Below are 17,946 nucleotides of genomic sequence, written 5' to 3' on the forward strand. Positions count from 1 at the left end.
GCAGCATCCTCTCCTCACCACTACCTTCAAACTCACCTCCTCCTAACCGCCTTCCTCTCCATCACCTACTAACACACATCATTCCTCGCTTCTCCTTGTGTGTTGTCTGTCCCTCCTCCATCTATTTCTCACTCTTCACTCACTCAGCCTTGCCTCCTTTCACAAATACCCATGTGCAGATACCAATGTTGATTGGCACGCGAGGACAGAGCATCCTCTTTTCCAAACTGGCAGCCGGGTAGTTTTATTGCGTGACCAGACTTCTTGACACAGAGCACAGCTGAGGAAGAGGATAAGGAACAAGCAATGGAGTACAGCCACATCTTCCCAGTTCTTTCCCAGAATGGGAGCACCTGGAGCACGGGGCAGAATCCCACCAAGGGATGCCCTCTTGGACCTCTGCCTGTCATCTACTACAGTATCCTGCTGTGCCTCGGGCTGCCAGGTAGGACAGGTGCATGAGTGTGTGTATTTTGTGTACGCAAGCATGTGTCATTCTGTTTTTGGTTTGGTGCCGTTTTGTATTAACTGCCGCTTTGGTGGCTTGCAAGAGTTACGCTTTGCATCTTGATTTGTTGTGCACTTGTTTGCAGGACTGAGTGTGTTGTGTGCTGCTGCTGCTGCTGCTGCTGCTGCCGCTGCTGCTGCTGCTGCTGAGCATCATGCACACATACTGTTGTTGGTTTGACCTTGTGGCTGTCACCTGTTTAAGGACACATACTTTTTATTTGTCTATGGTTATACACTCCAGAGTTTCTCATGCTTTTGTTTCCAATAAAGAAGAAATATGGCAGTTGAATGTGCAGAACATCATTAAATTAGGATCCCTTCTTGTGCAGAGCTTTGGCCTCGTTCTAAGGAATAGCCTAATTTTTTTATGAATCTGGATTTGGTATAGGTCAGGTACAGCTGCATGAGAAACTGAGCGAGTAATGATCATGTCTTGACCTCTTGGATGGGTGTGTGTTGCGTAGCTTCTTTCTCTGACTTGATTTAAACCTTGTCTTTACCATTGAATGATCAGTCCATTCACTGTTATTGTCGGACCCGTTTGCTGCCAATGTCCCACTGGGTGATCTATGAGTGCTGACCTAGTCTCACACCGGGAAGCAAAATGGTGTGTGTGTGTGTGTGTGTGTGTGTGTGTGTGTGTGTGTGTGTGTGTGTGTGTGTGTGTGTGTGTGTGTGTGTGTGTGTGTGTGTGTGTGTGTGTGTGTGTGTGTGTGTGTGTGTGTGTGTGTGTGTGTGTGTGACAAAGACAGGGGGAGACATAGACAGAAAACTTGGAGGTCAAACGAAAGAGTGAATGTGCTAATGTCTAATCAGAAATTGAGGTTCAGATGCTGAAGCACGTGGGACAATCTCATACACATCCAGCGCTCTTTAATCCATCACAAAAACACTAAGGAGAAGCCACCGATTTTCAATATGTGATCTACTGAGAGAGCTATAATTTATGCCTTTACTGTTTACACCTTCTAACCCTTAATGTCTTATCTGCTCTTATCTATAAAATGAACAAATCTCCTTAAGATCTGATCTCTTTCCCTCAATAAAGATTGAAAGTGAGGTGTTATCGACAACCCAAGCTCTTCTGGTTCAAAGCAAATCTGCAATGCAAAGTGAAAAGCTTTTGTGTGCCAAGACTGCATCGACTCCGGAGATTTGCATACGGATGCCAGAGCAAGTCTTTGACGAGCAATTCGCCCTGCTGTTGTTTCTTCAGTTCTGCTGCTGAGTCGTCTTTACAAATGGGATTGAGGTTTGTTTAATCACTGAGTAAGAACACCCTGAGAGTGCAAGTCAATCTTACAATCGTCGCCTGAACTGATGGCACACTTGAGTGCAGTGAACTGAATCTTGCAGGCGTGACTTGTTCAGTCATTGTGACACAGCTCGTTCCACTCGGATGCTGAATCATGAATGTTTAATGTATGCAGCATGTGTGAAAATAAGAGTGTGACCTGCGGACCCAAGCGTTTTACACACTCAGGATGGATAGGTAGCTGCTATTTTGATTTTTAGTCTATGATTCACCAGTTGACACGACTCTTTTGACCTGCGTGCTGCGGTCAGAGAGGGGTCACGGAGAGAACCAGTGAGGCGAGGGAAGATGATGAAGAGACGGGATTACAGTGAAGTGAAGCAGTGGGGAAAAAAGATTACATTACTACCGGAGGACGTGATGGACTGGGACTGCTCAAAAAGCAGATGATCAGACTATAATAAAAGAGAACAAGGGCACCTAGAAGAAGAAGAAAAGTAGCATTAGGAGAGGAAGATCAGAGCACTAATAGGGAGGGAGCGATTAATAACAGCAGAGCCAGTGAAGCAGCACCTCCAGGCCCCAAGTGGGTGTGTTACAGACGACAGAGCTGAAACGAATTGCCACATTTTTAATTAATTGCTAACTCGCTCTCACTGTTTCTGTTTCTACTCACCACACCAGTAGAGACGTGCACAGGCTCAGCAAGCAGGGTGATGAAGAAGTCCTTCCCTGGCTCAGTCTTTAGCAACATGGGATTACAGAGGGGAAGCCTGCTCCTTGTATATCACGACATTTCCCAAGGAGCTCAACACTTAAGGACACACTAAACAGTGGGAAGCCTTTCAGACGAGCAGCGACACTGATTGTGACGGTGTGCTGGATGTCTGATGCAGAGCAAACATTTCCAGCCTGTTCACACACTTCACACAGAAGCCAGACGGCTGTCGTGATTAAGATTTGTCCACAGATATCTGCATTTAAATCATCTCTGAATTAAGAGCAGTGCACAAAGCTAACTCTCAAAGGCTTGTGTTCGCTGTTCGATGTTTACCTGGTTTCGGTCACAAGAACCAGAGAGCGAATGGTTGTGAAACCGCCCCGGGTAGAAGATTCAAAGCTGCATTGTCGATGTTAAATAAGTCTGAGTCAGATTTCAGTCTGACGACCCACAGAAGTGAAGGGAGAATGGTGGATTTGCATATGAATTCAACAGTTAATAAGATCAAAACTCCACACCATCTATTCAAACTGAGGATATTGTCTGGATGGAAGGTGACACGTCTTCAAGAACAAAAGAAAAGGACGTTGAGTTGAATAGTTAATATGACCTTGATGACAGAAGTCTACACCATCGCCAAGCACAAAGCAGTTAAGCGAATTATGATTGATTTCTTTTAATGAAAAAATACAAAAGAGTGTAACAATAATAAAGGTCTATGAGAAACAGATTACATTATGCCCCTCACCTTGATGACTAAAGTATTATGGTTGTATTACTTTACAATGAAGCATTTATAACAGTTCACCCAGTGGGTCAAAACTACACTGCAAAAACCAATTTTTAAGAAAGTAAAAAAATCTTGTTTCAAGAAAATTAGCAGACTATTTTACATTATTTTGCTAGTTTTATGACTTCTACTCAAGAAAATGTTTCTTATTTTTCTTTCTTAGAATTTAAATTTAGGAATATTAGGCTTATTTCTGGAGTTTTTGCAGTGAACACACTCTTATGAAGTCAATAAAAACACAGCTCGGTCGTTTATTCTGCAACGGCATGTTGTGTGAAACACACGAAAGGCAGAATGTTGAAACACAAGTAATTCCAGTGATGTTTAGCCTCTGGTCCATCTTGAGGTAGTAACAGAGTAAGGGCAGGGGTCAGTGTCAGGTTGTGAAATTGTTATTTGTCCACAGCATAAATTACACTGATATCGCAATAAAGACTGTAAAAGGCGACCTGTGTAATTGATACACAACACCTTTTCCTTGAGGTTTGTCACAGCCGGTGATTAAAGCAGTATGTCCTTAAGTTGGAGAACATCTCCTCCCATGTCCACTTATCCACCTGTTCAAGGGGAGAAGGTTGGGAATGCTCGGCATTTACAATCCCCTCTTCAACGACGCTGTGTAGACCAAGTGTCAGCTGGTACTTAATGAAGAGATGGGCTCTATTGATTTTCAGTTTGAACTATCGATCTCTCAATCTGCGCCCGCGACACGACATATGTGGTAGGATGGTGGCTTGTTAATAGATGCTATCACTCTCAAAACTGACTTTGAGATTAGGCGGAGTAGACTGGACAAAAGGGAGAGTATAAACCGAGGGGAAGGGTTTGTCAATACACGCTGTAAATCGTAGTGATGAAGGTTAAAACTGCGAGTGCTTGTTCGTCCCTAGTCCACAATCTAAAAAAAAAACAAAAGCAGAATAGGCAAGAGCATGTCAGCCTGGTGAGTCAGAGAGGAAGCAAAAGGAGGAGGGGTGTGTTGTTTGAAGCGATAAATAAGAGATGCGCTGTGACAGAGCTCACTTTGTTTGATCAGCTGACAACAAAACGATGTCACTGCATCTGAAAACACAACAAACTAAATCCCTGTATTTGTTAGCCAATAGCTTCAATATGGGAATAATTATAAAGCTGTAAACTTGGCCATTATTTAAAGGCTTCTTTTTCTTCATCTTCCATCTATTTACAGTTCTTTCCTTCTCAGATCTATTTCACTTCACATCACTGCTCTAACTTTCTTTCTCTTCTAATTTCCCTTTCAAATCTGAACATTTGTTCACTGTTATGGAAGAAAATCCAAGGGTGTATTATAATTATTGGGGTTGTTTTAGAAACTGTTAAACAGGGTAAGCTGGGGTTGTCGTGCACATTGCGACGACCGCCATCTCCAAACCTTCACTCACTCTGGCCTGTCCGTAAAACGAATGGCTGTTGGGGTGAGCAGGCAGCAGAGCGCCGCAGTCACATCGATATATGTATTTTTTTCTCTCTTTTCAGCTTTTTTTTTTTTTTTTTTTATTACAATTTCCCGTTACCTCAGCCCACATATCCATTTTACTAACAATAAAATCTGCTTTACTGATAATGGTGCATTTGCATGTCACACTGAATAAAATGAATCCTAATAAATAGTAATACATCTTTTTGTGGATTTGTTGGGGTTTTTTTTGCTCTGGGGACTTAAGGGATCCCCCTGCTTTATGTCCCGTCTGACACTTAAGAAAAGACGAAAGGGAGATGGTTGTAATCAGGGACGAAGTACCTGTGACCTTTGAAGCAAGCTTTGATATTCACCTCCTCTGTTTCTCGCTTCTGTTCCCTTCCTCCTGCTGCCTCCCCTCTGCACCTCCCTGTCTGCCTCGGTCAGTCTTTCGCTCTAATCCTTCCCTTCCCTCCCTTTCCCAACACCTGCTCTCTTTTTAACTCTCTCTGACCTTCCTCAGACCTTCCTCAGACCACACTTTGCTTCATCCTCCTCATACCCCTTGTTCTTCCTCAAATTCCTTCAAATAACTATACTGCTTGCTTTCATTCCCTTAAAAAAAGAATAAAACCAAGCTTTATTTCGCCACTATTTAATGTAGGACCCACCACGGAAGCATGATGAGCGCTGCACAAGCAAGTGGTGGGCTCTCATGTTTTACCTCTGCTTTTGAGGGGTTAAACTGTGCGATGTCTTTTGTCGACAGCCCGTCTGAACACGTGTCTTTAATGGTGGGATGAGTCAGCCTCGTTACACACCTCAGGGAGCACACTGTGCCTTCTCTTTTCCCGCTAAACAACGTCAATGGCTCTGTCCCCTCTTATATTAGAGGAGCAGCAGGGGTAGAGGAGACACAAAAGCACTCCAACACAAATAGACAAATGGGTCACCCAAGCAGACACACACACACAGTTGCACGGGAATATAGACAGACGGGGAGTACTGATTTTTTTTCTTTTGTTATTCTAACACTCTCAGCTGGGGCTGTTTTTCTTCTCTTGCAAAAATAAAAAAGCTGCTAAACTTTGCTTCACATATGTGTGTGCAGCTGTGTGTGTTCTCTCTATGTGGGCCTTATATTTCAGCTCGGCTCTCCCTATCCCCTGCTAAAAGGATCCTTGTCACCTCATACCTGCTGAAAGCGAAGGGGGTCTATCCCGCTGCAAAGACAATGAAAAGAGCAGGAATCAATTGAACTGACGAGGCAACCCGTAGCAGGGTGGCTGCAGCTAAATGGAAATGTCAAGCCTGCAACAGATCCCTTTTGTTCATCTGCAGCAAAGGCCCTGCTTCTGCCCAAACAGAATAATACCCAGCCAGTGATGGCAAACATCTCACTGTTTCCATTTGATTTCACCCTTCTGTGTTCAGCAGTTTATGCACCGCAGCGGGAGCGCTGATGGGCAGAGGTACAATGAGGAAAAGCGGATTACAGGTGGTGCCCATTGTGGGGGATTTGTAATGCAATGTAATTAGCAGAAAACTTTCCCCCATAGAGACAGGCACTGATAAAACCACTCATGTGGGATTAACCAGGCGAGATGCTGCTGTGACACACTGGCAGATGTGATGTGGATTTCTGGGAAAATGACACGTGCTGAGTTGTTTGATCAGCAATAAGCAAAGAGACGCAGAGTCCTGCGCTCAATATGCTATCTTATTTAATTATTTTTATGTAGATGAATGACCAAAACCTCAAAAATATCCACATTGCTATCACATATGATCAGTTCATAACATAACATAAAGTAATCTTGTGACACTTCATAGAGAAAATAAAGTGCAATGTATTTTCAGTTCAACTTAGTTAAATCATTATCAATTAAATCCAAATCATTATTTAAAAGAAACAAATAATAAGATTAGCAAGGTCAAAATTAACTTTATAATTCAACACTGTGTTCCTTTTAAAATCAGAATTTCAATTTGAATGCTCCGTGAAGTCTTAATTCTTATTGGGAAAGTCAAAGAAAACTCACCTACACTGACCTCAGAATCCAATGTGGCTGTGAGTTTGATCATTTTTATCAGAGGAAGAGTTGCATGTCCTACGAAGATGTCACGAACCAGCACTGCTAAACACTCGTAGCAACAGCAATGTCAACTTCAACTTCTGGGAAGGGCAGTTTTCCAACTTTCCAAGTGGAACATGTTTTTTTTGTCTTTTGTTCTTGCTATTATTACAGTATAATGTATTTTCTTGGTGAGAACTTTGAATAAGCCCATTTAGGGCTTCCTTTCTCACCTGCACATATTTTCATGCTTTTATGTTCATTTCAACTTTTGTACCGTTTTTATGTTGTGCAAATAAACAAATCAAAATCAAAAACAAAAACATGGTTAACTTAACCATGTTAAGTTAACCATGTAACGTCGATTTGAGTCTTAAAAAACTTCTGCGGTAATGGAAAGCACCCTTAAAATGGAACAAAAGAACATTAGTGATCTTTATTTATAAAAGTCCCTATGTGGTGTGGAGGCTAAGTTGCTTTCTCGTTCAAGATTTTGCTTGGTTACTCTCTCATTTTATCTGCCGTCATTATTTTCTTGAGTTTCTTAAGGCCCTTAATGGTTCTGTAATTTGCCGTCCACGGCTCTGAGGATGAGGAACTTGTGGACACCATTGTCTTGTCATCAACAAATCCCACCTTCGATCCGCCACCCCACGTCAGTTCATCAGTCCTGAACCTTGATTAAGTGTACCCTCGGAGGCAAGTTTGACATGCGACTCTGTGTCAGTTAATATAAAATGGACAAAAGAATCGCACGATTCAGGTGTTAAGCAAAGGGTAACCACCAATGTAAAGGGGGCTACAGTCTCCTCTGCTGTGATGTCCACTATTGAACCGTCTGAAGTCACCCTCAAAATGTGATTCTTTTGTTCCTTTAACATTTTGGAGTATAACATTAATCCGTATATTTGATGATTCTAATAAACTGAAAATCAGAAGAAGAAGCAATTTATAGCTAAAGTAACTGAAAGCAACACCACAATCATGCAAAATTGTAAATAATCCGAGTTATCCGATCATTTGTGTTAGAGGTTAGTGTCATGTACAAGGGAATATTATTGTAATAGTCATTTGGGAAAAGTGCAGCCCAGCAGCCCTACATGTATTGGCTTGTTAAATCTTCTAAACTGGAATGGAATCTCATTTATGCTTATTGATAGATGGAACATCATTGAATTAGCGCATCCCTAATGATCGTTTCTGTGTACATGTTCGGAGTTAAGCATGTATCCTTGTGTGCGTGTGCATGAGTGTGTGTGTTCACATTCCTCATGCCTTGCAAGCAGACCTTAAGTCATTATCTGGAGCCACTTTGTCATGTGTAATCACTTGATAGCGGCTGAGGCTGTTAAGTGTGATGTCCCAGTCTCCAAGCAGCCATATTTAATCAAATCCCAGAACTATTACTGTAGAAAGGGACATGATCATGCATGCTACATGTAAAAGGATGATTGCTAAGTGCATTAATGTCTGTGAAGCTGCATTGCAATGCTGAACGCGTCTTCGGCTCTTTTCATGCAGCACTTTACGAAGATGTAGCTTTTCTCTTTGGTAATTCATGAACGGTGCTCAAGTCCCATCTCCAACAGGTTGTGTAATCAGAGTTCATGTCTGCAGAAACACACTGATCCTGGTTTAAACTTCAGGTTACCCACAGCAAACCACCATAAGTTTGTGTATTTGACTAAATAAAAAAAAGGGTTTAACATGACATACTGGTTTCTTATTGGAAACTAAATTAAACCATTCAGATATGGCAGTGATGCACTCACCTGCCAGCAGGTTAATGGAAAGCAATGTGTATCTAAAAAGAGAGAGACTTGAGCTAACTGAGCTGCTTTACCTGCACACACATGTTTCCCTTGGATGTAAGGATTTTTCAACAAATTTAATCGCACTGGAAGTGTGACAGGTGTTCAGAGCTATTTTCCATACAGGTGCACTAATGCTTTGTTGATGATCACATGCAACTTCACATCAAACTGATTTATCTGTTGAATACTTCTTTGACAGAAGACAAGGCATGACCTGCATCAGCCTCCTATTCCCAGGGCCTGCACTTTGCCCGTCCCTGTCAGGACACTGTTTTAACAGATCTGATCAGTGAGCAGCGAGAGACAATCTGCAATTGGCTGGCATGAACGTAGGCATGTTCTTACAGTCAAATCCAAGTTTTACACATTTGTCAGTGAGCAGTAGGTTTTCAGTAAGGAAGTGATTTGTGTGCAAATGTGATCACAGATTTATGAAGATTTCATGAATACAGATCAGTAAGTTGCCTTGTTTGCCTAGTTCAGTGTTTCCAGGGCCCATGCAAATCAGTGGGGCATGGACAGACTTGTGTAGAACTTGATGACAAGCTGACAGAGATCCAATCCGGAGTGTTTGAGCAGGGAAACGTCTAAAACACACAAGGCAGTGTGCCCTGAGGAACTGCAAAGTTTTTGTGTCAATATGGTGCACCATGATTTGCATCTAAGCAGATTGGCTCAGTTAAAAAGGAACTCATTTCTGTTTGTCTGGCGAGTGTGGTTCATTTCATTCACTTTGGCAAACAAGGCCCTGGCATCTCAAAGCAGAAGATGTTGAAATCCGAATTGTATTAGTTGCATTTTCACTTTCCTGCTTTTCGGGGCTTGTGTTCACGTAGAGTCTAGACCACTGCAAGCTAATACCTTACAGCAAGATGAGAACAAGCATCCTCCATTTAGTACTCATGTTGTAAAGACAATGTTAAATGTAATACGAAGCAAATGGGAAACATTAGTGGGACATTTCATGTGAAGGTATTTTCAGAAAGCCTGAGAAATACTGGGGGGGCATGGGTATAATTGAAGGTCATATTTTGAAAACTGTGTTCTTCTTTCATCTCCTACTAGCATTACAATGTCACCAAAAAAAAGAAGAGACATGTCTTATCTTGCCCTACGTCTCCCACGGGTTAGAAGAGACTTGAGTGAATTGTCTAAAAAAAATGAGATGATAATTTAGAGATAATAGACAATTTATCGAAGGTGTGGAAGACAAGCCATGCAGTTCCACGTGTGAGCCAGAAATCTATAATCCCCTGTTGCAGAGGTTATGTTTTGGTAGAAGCAGCAGTGTAATGAATTATATTCAAGCCTTTGTGTCAACCTCTTTTTTTTTGTTTTTTTTTTTAGAGAAAGAAATGAGGTCCCGTCCAGGCATATATACATCTGTCCTGTGAAAGAAAGCCGGAATAAATAAATGGAGACAGAAACATGGCAACATAAATAACGAGGCATTGTGGTAAACACTGGAGTAAAGACTGACAAAGTGCGGCAGACAGGGAGCGATGGGCTGTCCTTGTGCTTTATTCCAGAAGCTAAATTGCTTGCGGCAGGATGGCAGACAGTAGTGAACTCAGCAGATTGGCAAGACTGTGATGCTGCATGTTGTCCTCCTGTTTCAATCTTTATTAGAGAGAACAATTTGCTCATATTGAGAGGCAGGTGCAGCTGGAATTAGGTAGCAGGTGTCGATGAAGACGTATCGAGAAGTAATCAATAAAAAGAAAAGGCATCCCTTTTGTTCACATTGCATGCTCTTAGTGGAACTTGTCATAATGTGTGTGTGCTTTTATTGTGTTGAGCTCGTGTCAGCACTTGCACCTCGTGTCTTGTGAGCAGCATCTCTGTACCTGCCAACTGTCTATTTCAGTTACCAGCCCACTAACAATCACATTTCTTTGTTTGTCCTCCCTGCACACACCTGTGCACATTTATTTTCCTACTACACCATATTTTTTCCTCCCCCATCATTTTCCCATTCCCTCTTTCCACGTACTTTCAATCACCTCCCTTCATCCTTCTTTCTTCTAGCGAACCTCCTAACAGTGGTTATCCTGTCCCAGCTGGTGCTGCGTCGTCAGAAGTCGTCCTACAACTATCTTCTGGCTCTGGCAGCTGCAGACATCCTAGTTCTGCTCCTCATTGTTTTTGTTGATTTCATATTGGAGGATTTCATATTGGCTACACCACTGCCACCATCATTAAACAGCGCAGTGCAGGTTCTGGAGTTCTCCTCCATCCACACCTCCATCTGGATCACCGTGCCTCTCACCATTGACCGCTACATTGCCGTTTGCCACCCGCTCCGTTACCACACGGTCTCCTACCCAGCTCGCACACGCAGGGTGATATTCGCCGTCTACCTTGGATGCTTACTCTCAGCAGCTCCTTATTATTGGTGGCCTGAGCTGTGGCACAGCCTGCCTGAGGTTGGCAGTGGCGATGATGAAGGAGGAGGAGGAGGAGAGAGTAGCAGAAGAACAGTGGTCCAGCATGTCCTGGTGTGGGCGCACTGTGCCACCGTCTACCTCCTTCCCTGCTCTGTCTTCTTCACCCTTAACGCTGTCATTGTGCGCAAGCTGCGGAGACGCCGCAGCTGCTTCAGACTGCGTGGATATTCCACCGGCAAGACCACCGCCATTCTCCTTGCCATTACCTCTATTTTTGCTGTTTTATGGGCACCACGCACCTTCATGATCCTCTACCACTTCTACTCGCCTCCGCCAGCCTCGGATAGTGCCAGCCGTCTGCTCCACATGCTCACTGATATGGCAAACATGCTGGCCTTGCTCAACACTGGTGTCAACTTCTTCCTATACTGCTTCATCAGCAAGCGCTTTCGGGGCATGGCGGCTAACGTGCTGCGAGCCCTGGTCCACTGCCGGAAGCAGGCGCCGACATTCTATGCCAGCCACAATTTCTCCATCACAAGCAGTCCGTGGATCTCGCCAGCCAACTCCCACTGCATAAAGATGTTGGTGTACCAGTACGACAAAAACGGGAAGCCCATCTGTATCTCCTCCTGAGTCCACAGCCACCAGCAGCCTCCCCAGCCCTCAACTGTTGGGGAGCATATTTGTTCCTGTGGCAGATAGCTTCCCCCAGATGGGAAGTCTCTTTAAGGCTAAAAAGATGTCAACATGCCAAGAGAACACAAAGTGATAGTTGAGGTTGCTTTGATCGATAATGCACTGGTCAATGAGAAAGTTGATTTATGATAGGAAAAGGGAAAGCCTCTCGTGTTCAACATCGTATTCACAAAGTAGCCAAGAGCATCAAATAGATGCTGATTGTTTTCTTCTTGCAAAAAATAAATCATTTTCACTCTGTTACTGCAACGTACAGACAAATGAAGCAAGATCACCACGTATCACTGATCACACAGGAACTAGCAAAAGTAGAATGACTCCTTGGTTCAGCTTCCAGTTTCACCGCGTAGCCAGAGATGAGGAACGTTGTGTCTTTGTACTGGTGGGAGACGTGTCCAGGAAGCAGGGATCCACTCTGGCCACTGGACGTCTCACCTCTCTCAGGCAGAGCATCTGATAGTGTTTCCACTGCCCACAGTCATGACTGTCTCTGAAGAAATACAAAACAGCTCTGTCGTTTTCATTTTCATTTTGTACGAACACCCACAAGTTGGCGTTCACAAAGGAAGACCATGTCCAACATCACAGACTGTCACAGGACTCGGACAAGTCCTCTGCTTAATGTTGGTGAAGTATTTATCCATCGTAGACTTGACTGTTATTGTAGCTTTGCAAAAAATCCAAGATAAAAAAGAAGTATGACATGGAGAGGATATAGCTCCAAAGTGTCATTAATCTAGGATCACATTTCCATTATTAGAATGAGGAAATTTCTGCTACTGGTAGATAGTCCTCTATTAACTATTAATGGTCCATGATGACTTACTGTTAGCCATTATCCAGATGAATATTATGAATGTAATGTAATGTAGCTTTCTAAGAGACTGAGAAACAGAGAGAGTTAGAGAGAACAGAATAATCTGCCTTCTCCTCCTGCCTCAGTTTTTTTCCTCCCATACAAAGTTTTCTGTGTCATTATGCAGCAATGAATTTGGTTTCAGGGCCACAGCAACACATTTAGGCTTTGCAAATGCTGCTACTGGCCTTCGGTAACATTTTTCACCAAAATGCATTCACATACATCAGTTCTGAGTCAGTGCCTCCCGGTAACAAACCATAAATGAGAACACACGCAGAAACACACAAGTACCTTGTGCTATATGAACCACAAATAGAGCACATTGTGATAAACACACATTCCTTCTGTGGAGACCATGGGACATTAGTGTGCTTTATCCATCCAATGAGAATGGAGCTCTGCCAGAGAGCATATTTTTGCTAAAACTTGCCCGAAGGGATCAATGTGAGACTTTGAATTTTATGCATGTGAGGAATGGCTGTCATAGCTGACAAGGTCACTGCTTCCAAATACTTTTTTTGATAATTAAACGCCCAAAAGACCTTAAAGGGTGTTGACTTCTTTCTTGAAGCATAGCACTGATTAGAAAAAAAAGGAAAACAGCTGAAAATTATGAAAATGAAACTAAACTGAGCCCTTTAGGGAGAAGCACCTACTGGCCAATCAGCTTGTAAATTACTGCAGTAATCAAAAACATTTTGTAATTTAAAGCAAAAAAGATTTGTTTTGACTTTCAAAAAACATCCCATTAGGTTTGTGAATTTATGAATGTATTTATGAATATGCAGTGGTTGTTGGAAATCAAACTAGCTAAAAGAAGACTCTCCCCTGTGGTGAAAAATATCTAATAAACATGGTGCTACTTTCAGGGACTAGGTTTCAAATCATGTACTTGCACACTTACACTTACTACTTTGAGTGCATAAATGTGTTCACGTTAACAGTTCTGTCATGCTGAAGTACACTGCAAAAGTATGACATAGAGATGTGCAGACCGGAGCACACTTCACAAGCTCAAGGGAGCCACCGTTATGTTGATGTAGCGGAAATGGTGAGAAAAGTCAACTGCATGTTTTTTGGTTAAAAATGGCGGTCCATTATCTACACCAATGACTCTCATAACAAAGGGGAGAAACTGTACACATAACAAGACAAATTGGGTCCATATTTCTGGACAAAATGTGACTCTTAGTAACTTGGAAAAAGCAGCAAAAGAAGAACATTGATTGCCACTGAGCACAATGATCATCTTCATCGGGATGGCACTCATTTGCACATTGCACATGTTAAGCGTACAGTGTATGTAGTAGTTTATGTTTAAGTGTGCCCACAAAATGTAGAATATAGCCAGGATGTTTCAATTATACAGTAGCAACACAATTAACTGGACTTTTACATCCGACTTTTATCCCAACTCAAAATGTACTTAAACAAAGTAGTCCAGTGTCTCAAAGTTTGAGTTGAGCATGTTTGGGAGTCAAAATTACTCCTATACATTCGACTGGACTTAAAATAAATGAGATACTATGTGCTTGCTGCAAATGTAGCAGAAAAGTTGGTTAACAGGATAAGAATCTGGTAACAACAGAGAGCGATCCGTCTCGTTCGTGAAAACAGGAACATGTACTGAACTTACTCAGCGCTAAAATCTTCAACACTGGTTTTTTTACCAGCTAAATTGATTAGAAATGATTCTGGTCTGTGATGCAATAGGTAATCTGGGAAGAGCCTAATGTTGCCAAGCCAAAAGGAAGCAAATCCCTTATTAATGTTGAGGAGTTAGATATAGTTATATATACTTTGTGTACAAATCAGTCTCTGTCCTGATCTTCTGTACTGGGAAGGACAGTATCACAATTAAGTCCTCTAGTCAAACCAAACCATAGATAGTTTTAACTGTGCAGGTAAATATATATTCAATTGTCTTAAATATACATGATGAAAGTTTTCAAACAGACGACAGCAGTGTCTATCTGTCAAGCATGCACATCAGTTACAGTTACGCCGCATTTCCAATTGCCGTCTGACAATCCCCATAAAATGTAGTAGATACCCCGAGTGTTCAGTGTCAGGAAGTATAGTTGTTTATGAATGTGTTGGTTTAATGCTAATGCTGCTAAAGTCACTAATGCTTATTTGGTGCAACAGGAGAGAAACGATTCTTAAAAACAGCCCACACAGCAACAACTGAAACAGGTTTAATAAACAAAAGTCTTCTAGTTGTTTGCACGGCACAAGGTAACACTGGTGCTAGTACAATGTGTATGTTCTCTCCAAAATACACTATTCCAGTTAAACAAAGCAATTGATGCTCCAAAATTCATAAGCATGGTTTTCTTAGCAACGTTAGAAATTATGCTAATTCCCATAGGAAAAAACTTCAATTGCATTAAAGCAAGTAGAAACAGGTGAAAGGTGAACTTTGGGCCCTGCTGCACACGGATTAAAAACTGACATGGAACATTTTTTCCGATTCCACACATTCCAACTGTTCCCTTGTGGGAGTGGGCGTGATCATTTATTTTACCTTCAAAGATCTCTTTAGCATGAATAACCTAATACTCCAACTTCCCACCTTTTGCTTCTCAGTTCATTGTACTTTATTCTCCAGAATTGCAAAGAGAATGAGGGAGATGCGGTTGCCATCTGTTCCTTACCTCCTCTAGCTTGTCCTCCTTGCCCGTACATTAGGTCAAAAGCACTTGATCAAAGTTAATTTCCCAATGCTTCGCTTTACTTTTAAACTAATTACCTCGCAGTGTTTTATGCAAAGTCCACACTGAAAATATTGCATCATAAAATGGATAAATGCAATTGAGGACTTCGAGGGGAAGCTGGTGGACGTGGTGCATTATTTAATGGAGATAAATAGCCAAAGGGTTGACAACCAATAATCACTCAGTGAGCTTCTCACCTCTCGTTCCATCAAAGTCATGCTCTGCTGCTCCATTTCTATGGCAGATAAAATATGTGCTTTAATTCCAATCAATATTTCATAATGACCATGAGGTTGTGATCATTAGCAGAGTACAATTGCAAAAAAATAGTCTCTACTTTGGCCTGAGGAGATTGTGCCAGATCATTGCTGCCCTGACATTCACTTCACTTATTAACCCACCCAGTGTTTTGCACATGTTAATGTGACATTTCTGTGGGAACCAGCGCCTCATTGCCACCAGAGATAAACCAAAGTGGTGAAAAGTGTCACATGTGACCGTCCCTTCTTCCCCCAGGACATCAGGAGAGCATGGAAGCGAGTGTGTGAGGAGAGTCTTTGCCAAGAAATCTTTCCTATTATGCAGAAGCAAACGGGGATCCATCGCTTCCTTCAGCCTGATATTAAAAGATAAACATACATAAATCAATCAGAGAGAAAAACTATATTTTCTCCCATACAGATCCTGTTCCCTCTCCGTCTCTCTCGACTCAGCTCTACTGTGTATGTTTGCGTGTGTGTGCGTGAGTGTGTGTTTGCAAGTGTGTATGTTTGTGCACAAGCGGGATTGTGCAAATAAAGTTGGTCTTAGACAACAGCTTTAAACAGTGTTTTGTGCCATAGAACCTGTAATGTATAAAGTCAAATATTAATTTATAACCAGTCATGGTGAATATATTACATACAGCACAGTATTGTAATGATATATCTATGAATGTACAAGTTAAGCTTCTAGCATTTGGTTGGTATTTTATCTGATTGTGATTTTGTACAAAATGACTTTTTTTCTGCAGTCTTTTATCTCTTCACGGCAAAGCTTAAAAACTGTTTTTTTTATTGCACACAGGTAATTACAGGCTTGCGTAATACATTTTATGTCCTAATGAATGTATTGACTGTAAATGAAATGCTTTACTGTGCTGTGAGAAAGTATTAAGAAAAGTATTGGCTAATATTTTTGATTAAAGAAATAAAAAAGCAGATTGTTTAAAGGTTGAAATACAGAGTTGCTGCTTTCTTGAGTCTTCTTTCCTTATCTCCACATAAAATCATCACATTTTTCCACACTTCTGTTATCAACACTAAATATATTACTCCATAGACTTAGAGTTGTAAAACAAATTATGTATATTATATTATATATATCAAGACAGAGTTTCTTCTTTTCTTTTCTTTAAAATTTTTTACATAAATCTTTTTGTTTTTTACACAAAAACAAGATCTCATAATGTTCAAATTGGTTTCATTTTCTTTTCCTTAAAACTTAGATTCAAGGAAACCCATTCATATTTCACACAGTATGTGTTTCTGCACAGTTACTGCGTTTCACTGCTTCAAATAAACGTACAGTTCATGCATTGGTTTTTATATCTGCTTCATCCTGTTCAGTGTCATGGGGGACTAGACCCTATCCCGACCATCCAACCTGTCAAGGAGCAGGTTACACCTTGTACAGGGGGAAAAAAAGTTAATAATTAAATATTACTTTTAATTAAAAAAAAAAATGTTATGAAAACATTAAATGTTCAGTCACTCATTAAAAATACTTTTTTCAAAAATATCTGTATTAATGGCCACTGCCCATGTATCTATAGCTCTCACGGAAAAGCCAACTTCTGAACTGTGTACGCCATCATGCACAAAGTCTGTATTAATCCCATGTTTTTCTGTGTGTAAAACATAAAACAATCATCTGATCATAGTGGATCTTAGTATCAGCAGGTAAACACAACCACGTGTAAACCACATATAACTGTTTATACTTTTAAGAAAAGAACAATAAAGCCATAAAGAGAACTAAAATAATTTGGACAATACTAAGTATCCGCTTCCATAGGATTTAAGATGGTAAGTTGCCACCAGGTGCTGCTTAACACTTGAAGTTCAAACTTGAACTGAATGCGGAAAGTATTTAAGATTGTTGCCAATCTTCCCAACAAATTTACCCAAAGGTCAGACTGTGCAATGCTGAAAAGTGCTGCTTTTGCTAAATGCTAAAAGAATACTGAACAGGTGTATTTTGTTTAGAAAAGTTGCCTCTTCTGTCTTAAGAGAACAGGGAGCAAGACTGAGGTTTGCAACACTTCTTCTGAACAAATCACAAGATTTTGACAACAATCTCCTATGGAGAGATCAAACGAAAGCACACGGATTGCAAAAACTGAGAGCACAATTTAGTAAACCTTGCACACAAATTTTATCTGCTTTATTTTTATTTTTTTTACCTGCTGGCACTTGCCAGGTTCCATAGTATAGAGCTGTGTATACTAAATATCAAACACCTCAATGTAATGAAGCTGTTTTAAAGAATAATTGGCCAAAATTCCTCCTTAATCATGTGGGGCCCAATAAAGTCATGCAGGAGATAAATACCTCCGCTTATGGCTGCTAAATATGGATCTACAGGCTATTGACTAATGAGGGTATTTCATATTAACCACATGTGTTTTTTTCTTTTTAATGTTACCTTCTTTTTCTTTC

At 41.2% G+C, this 17,946-nt stretch overlaps 1 protein-coding gene across 1 annotated transcript; it reads left to right on the top strand.

Moving 5' to 3' along the window:
• Nucleotides 1–39: 39 nt before the first annotated feature.
• On the top strand, nucleotides 40–12,108 carry gpr139 (G protein-coupled receptor 139). The gene is made up of 2 exons (XM_061711083.1): nucleotides 40–445; nucleotides 10,614–12,108. The coding sequence occupies exons 1-2, from the start codon at nucleotides 307–309 to the stop codon at nucleotides 11,606–11,608; spliced, it is 1,134 nt and encodes a 377-aa protein (XP_061567067.1). The 5' UTR covers nucleotides 40–306; the 3' UTR covers nucleotides 11,609–12,108.
• The last annotated feature ends 5,838 nt before the right edge of the window (nucleotides 12,109–17,946 follow it).

The sequence above is a fragment of the Cololabis saira genome, chromosome 21 (assembly GCF_033807715.1).
Source record: "Cololabis saira isolate AMF1-May2022 chromosome 21, fColSai1.1, whole genome shotgun sequence".
Taxonomy (NCBI): domain Eukaryota; kingdom Metazoa; phylum Chordata; class Actinopteri; order Beloniformes; family Belonidae; genus Cololabis; species Cololabis saira.

What these genes read in the sequence shown, in the direction of transcription:
- gpr139 (XM_061711083.1), top strand. Translation starts at nt 307, where the DNA reads ATGGAGTACAGCCACATCTTCCCAGTTCTTTCCCAGAATGGGAGCACC. An exon ending in GCTGTGCCTCGGGCTGCCAG is followed by an intron (nt 446 to 10,613) that starts GTAGGACAGGTG and finishes TCTTTCTTCTAG; the next exon opens with CGAACCTCCTAACAGTGGTT.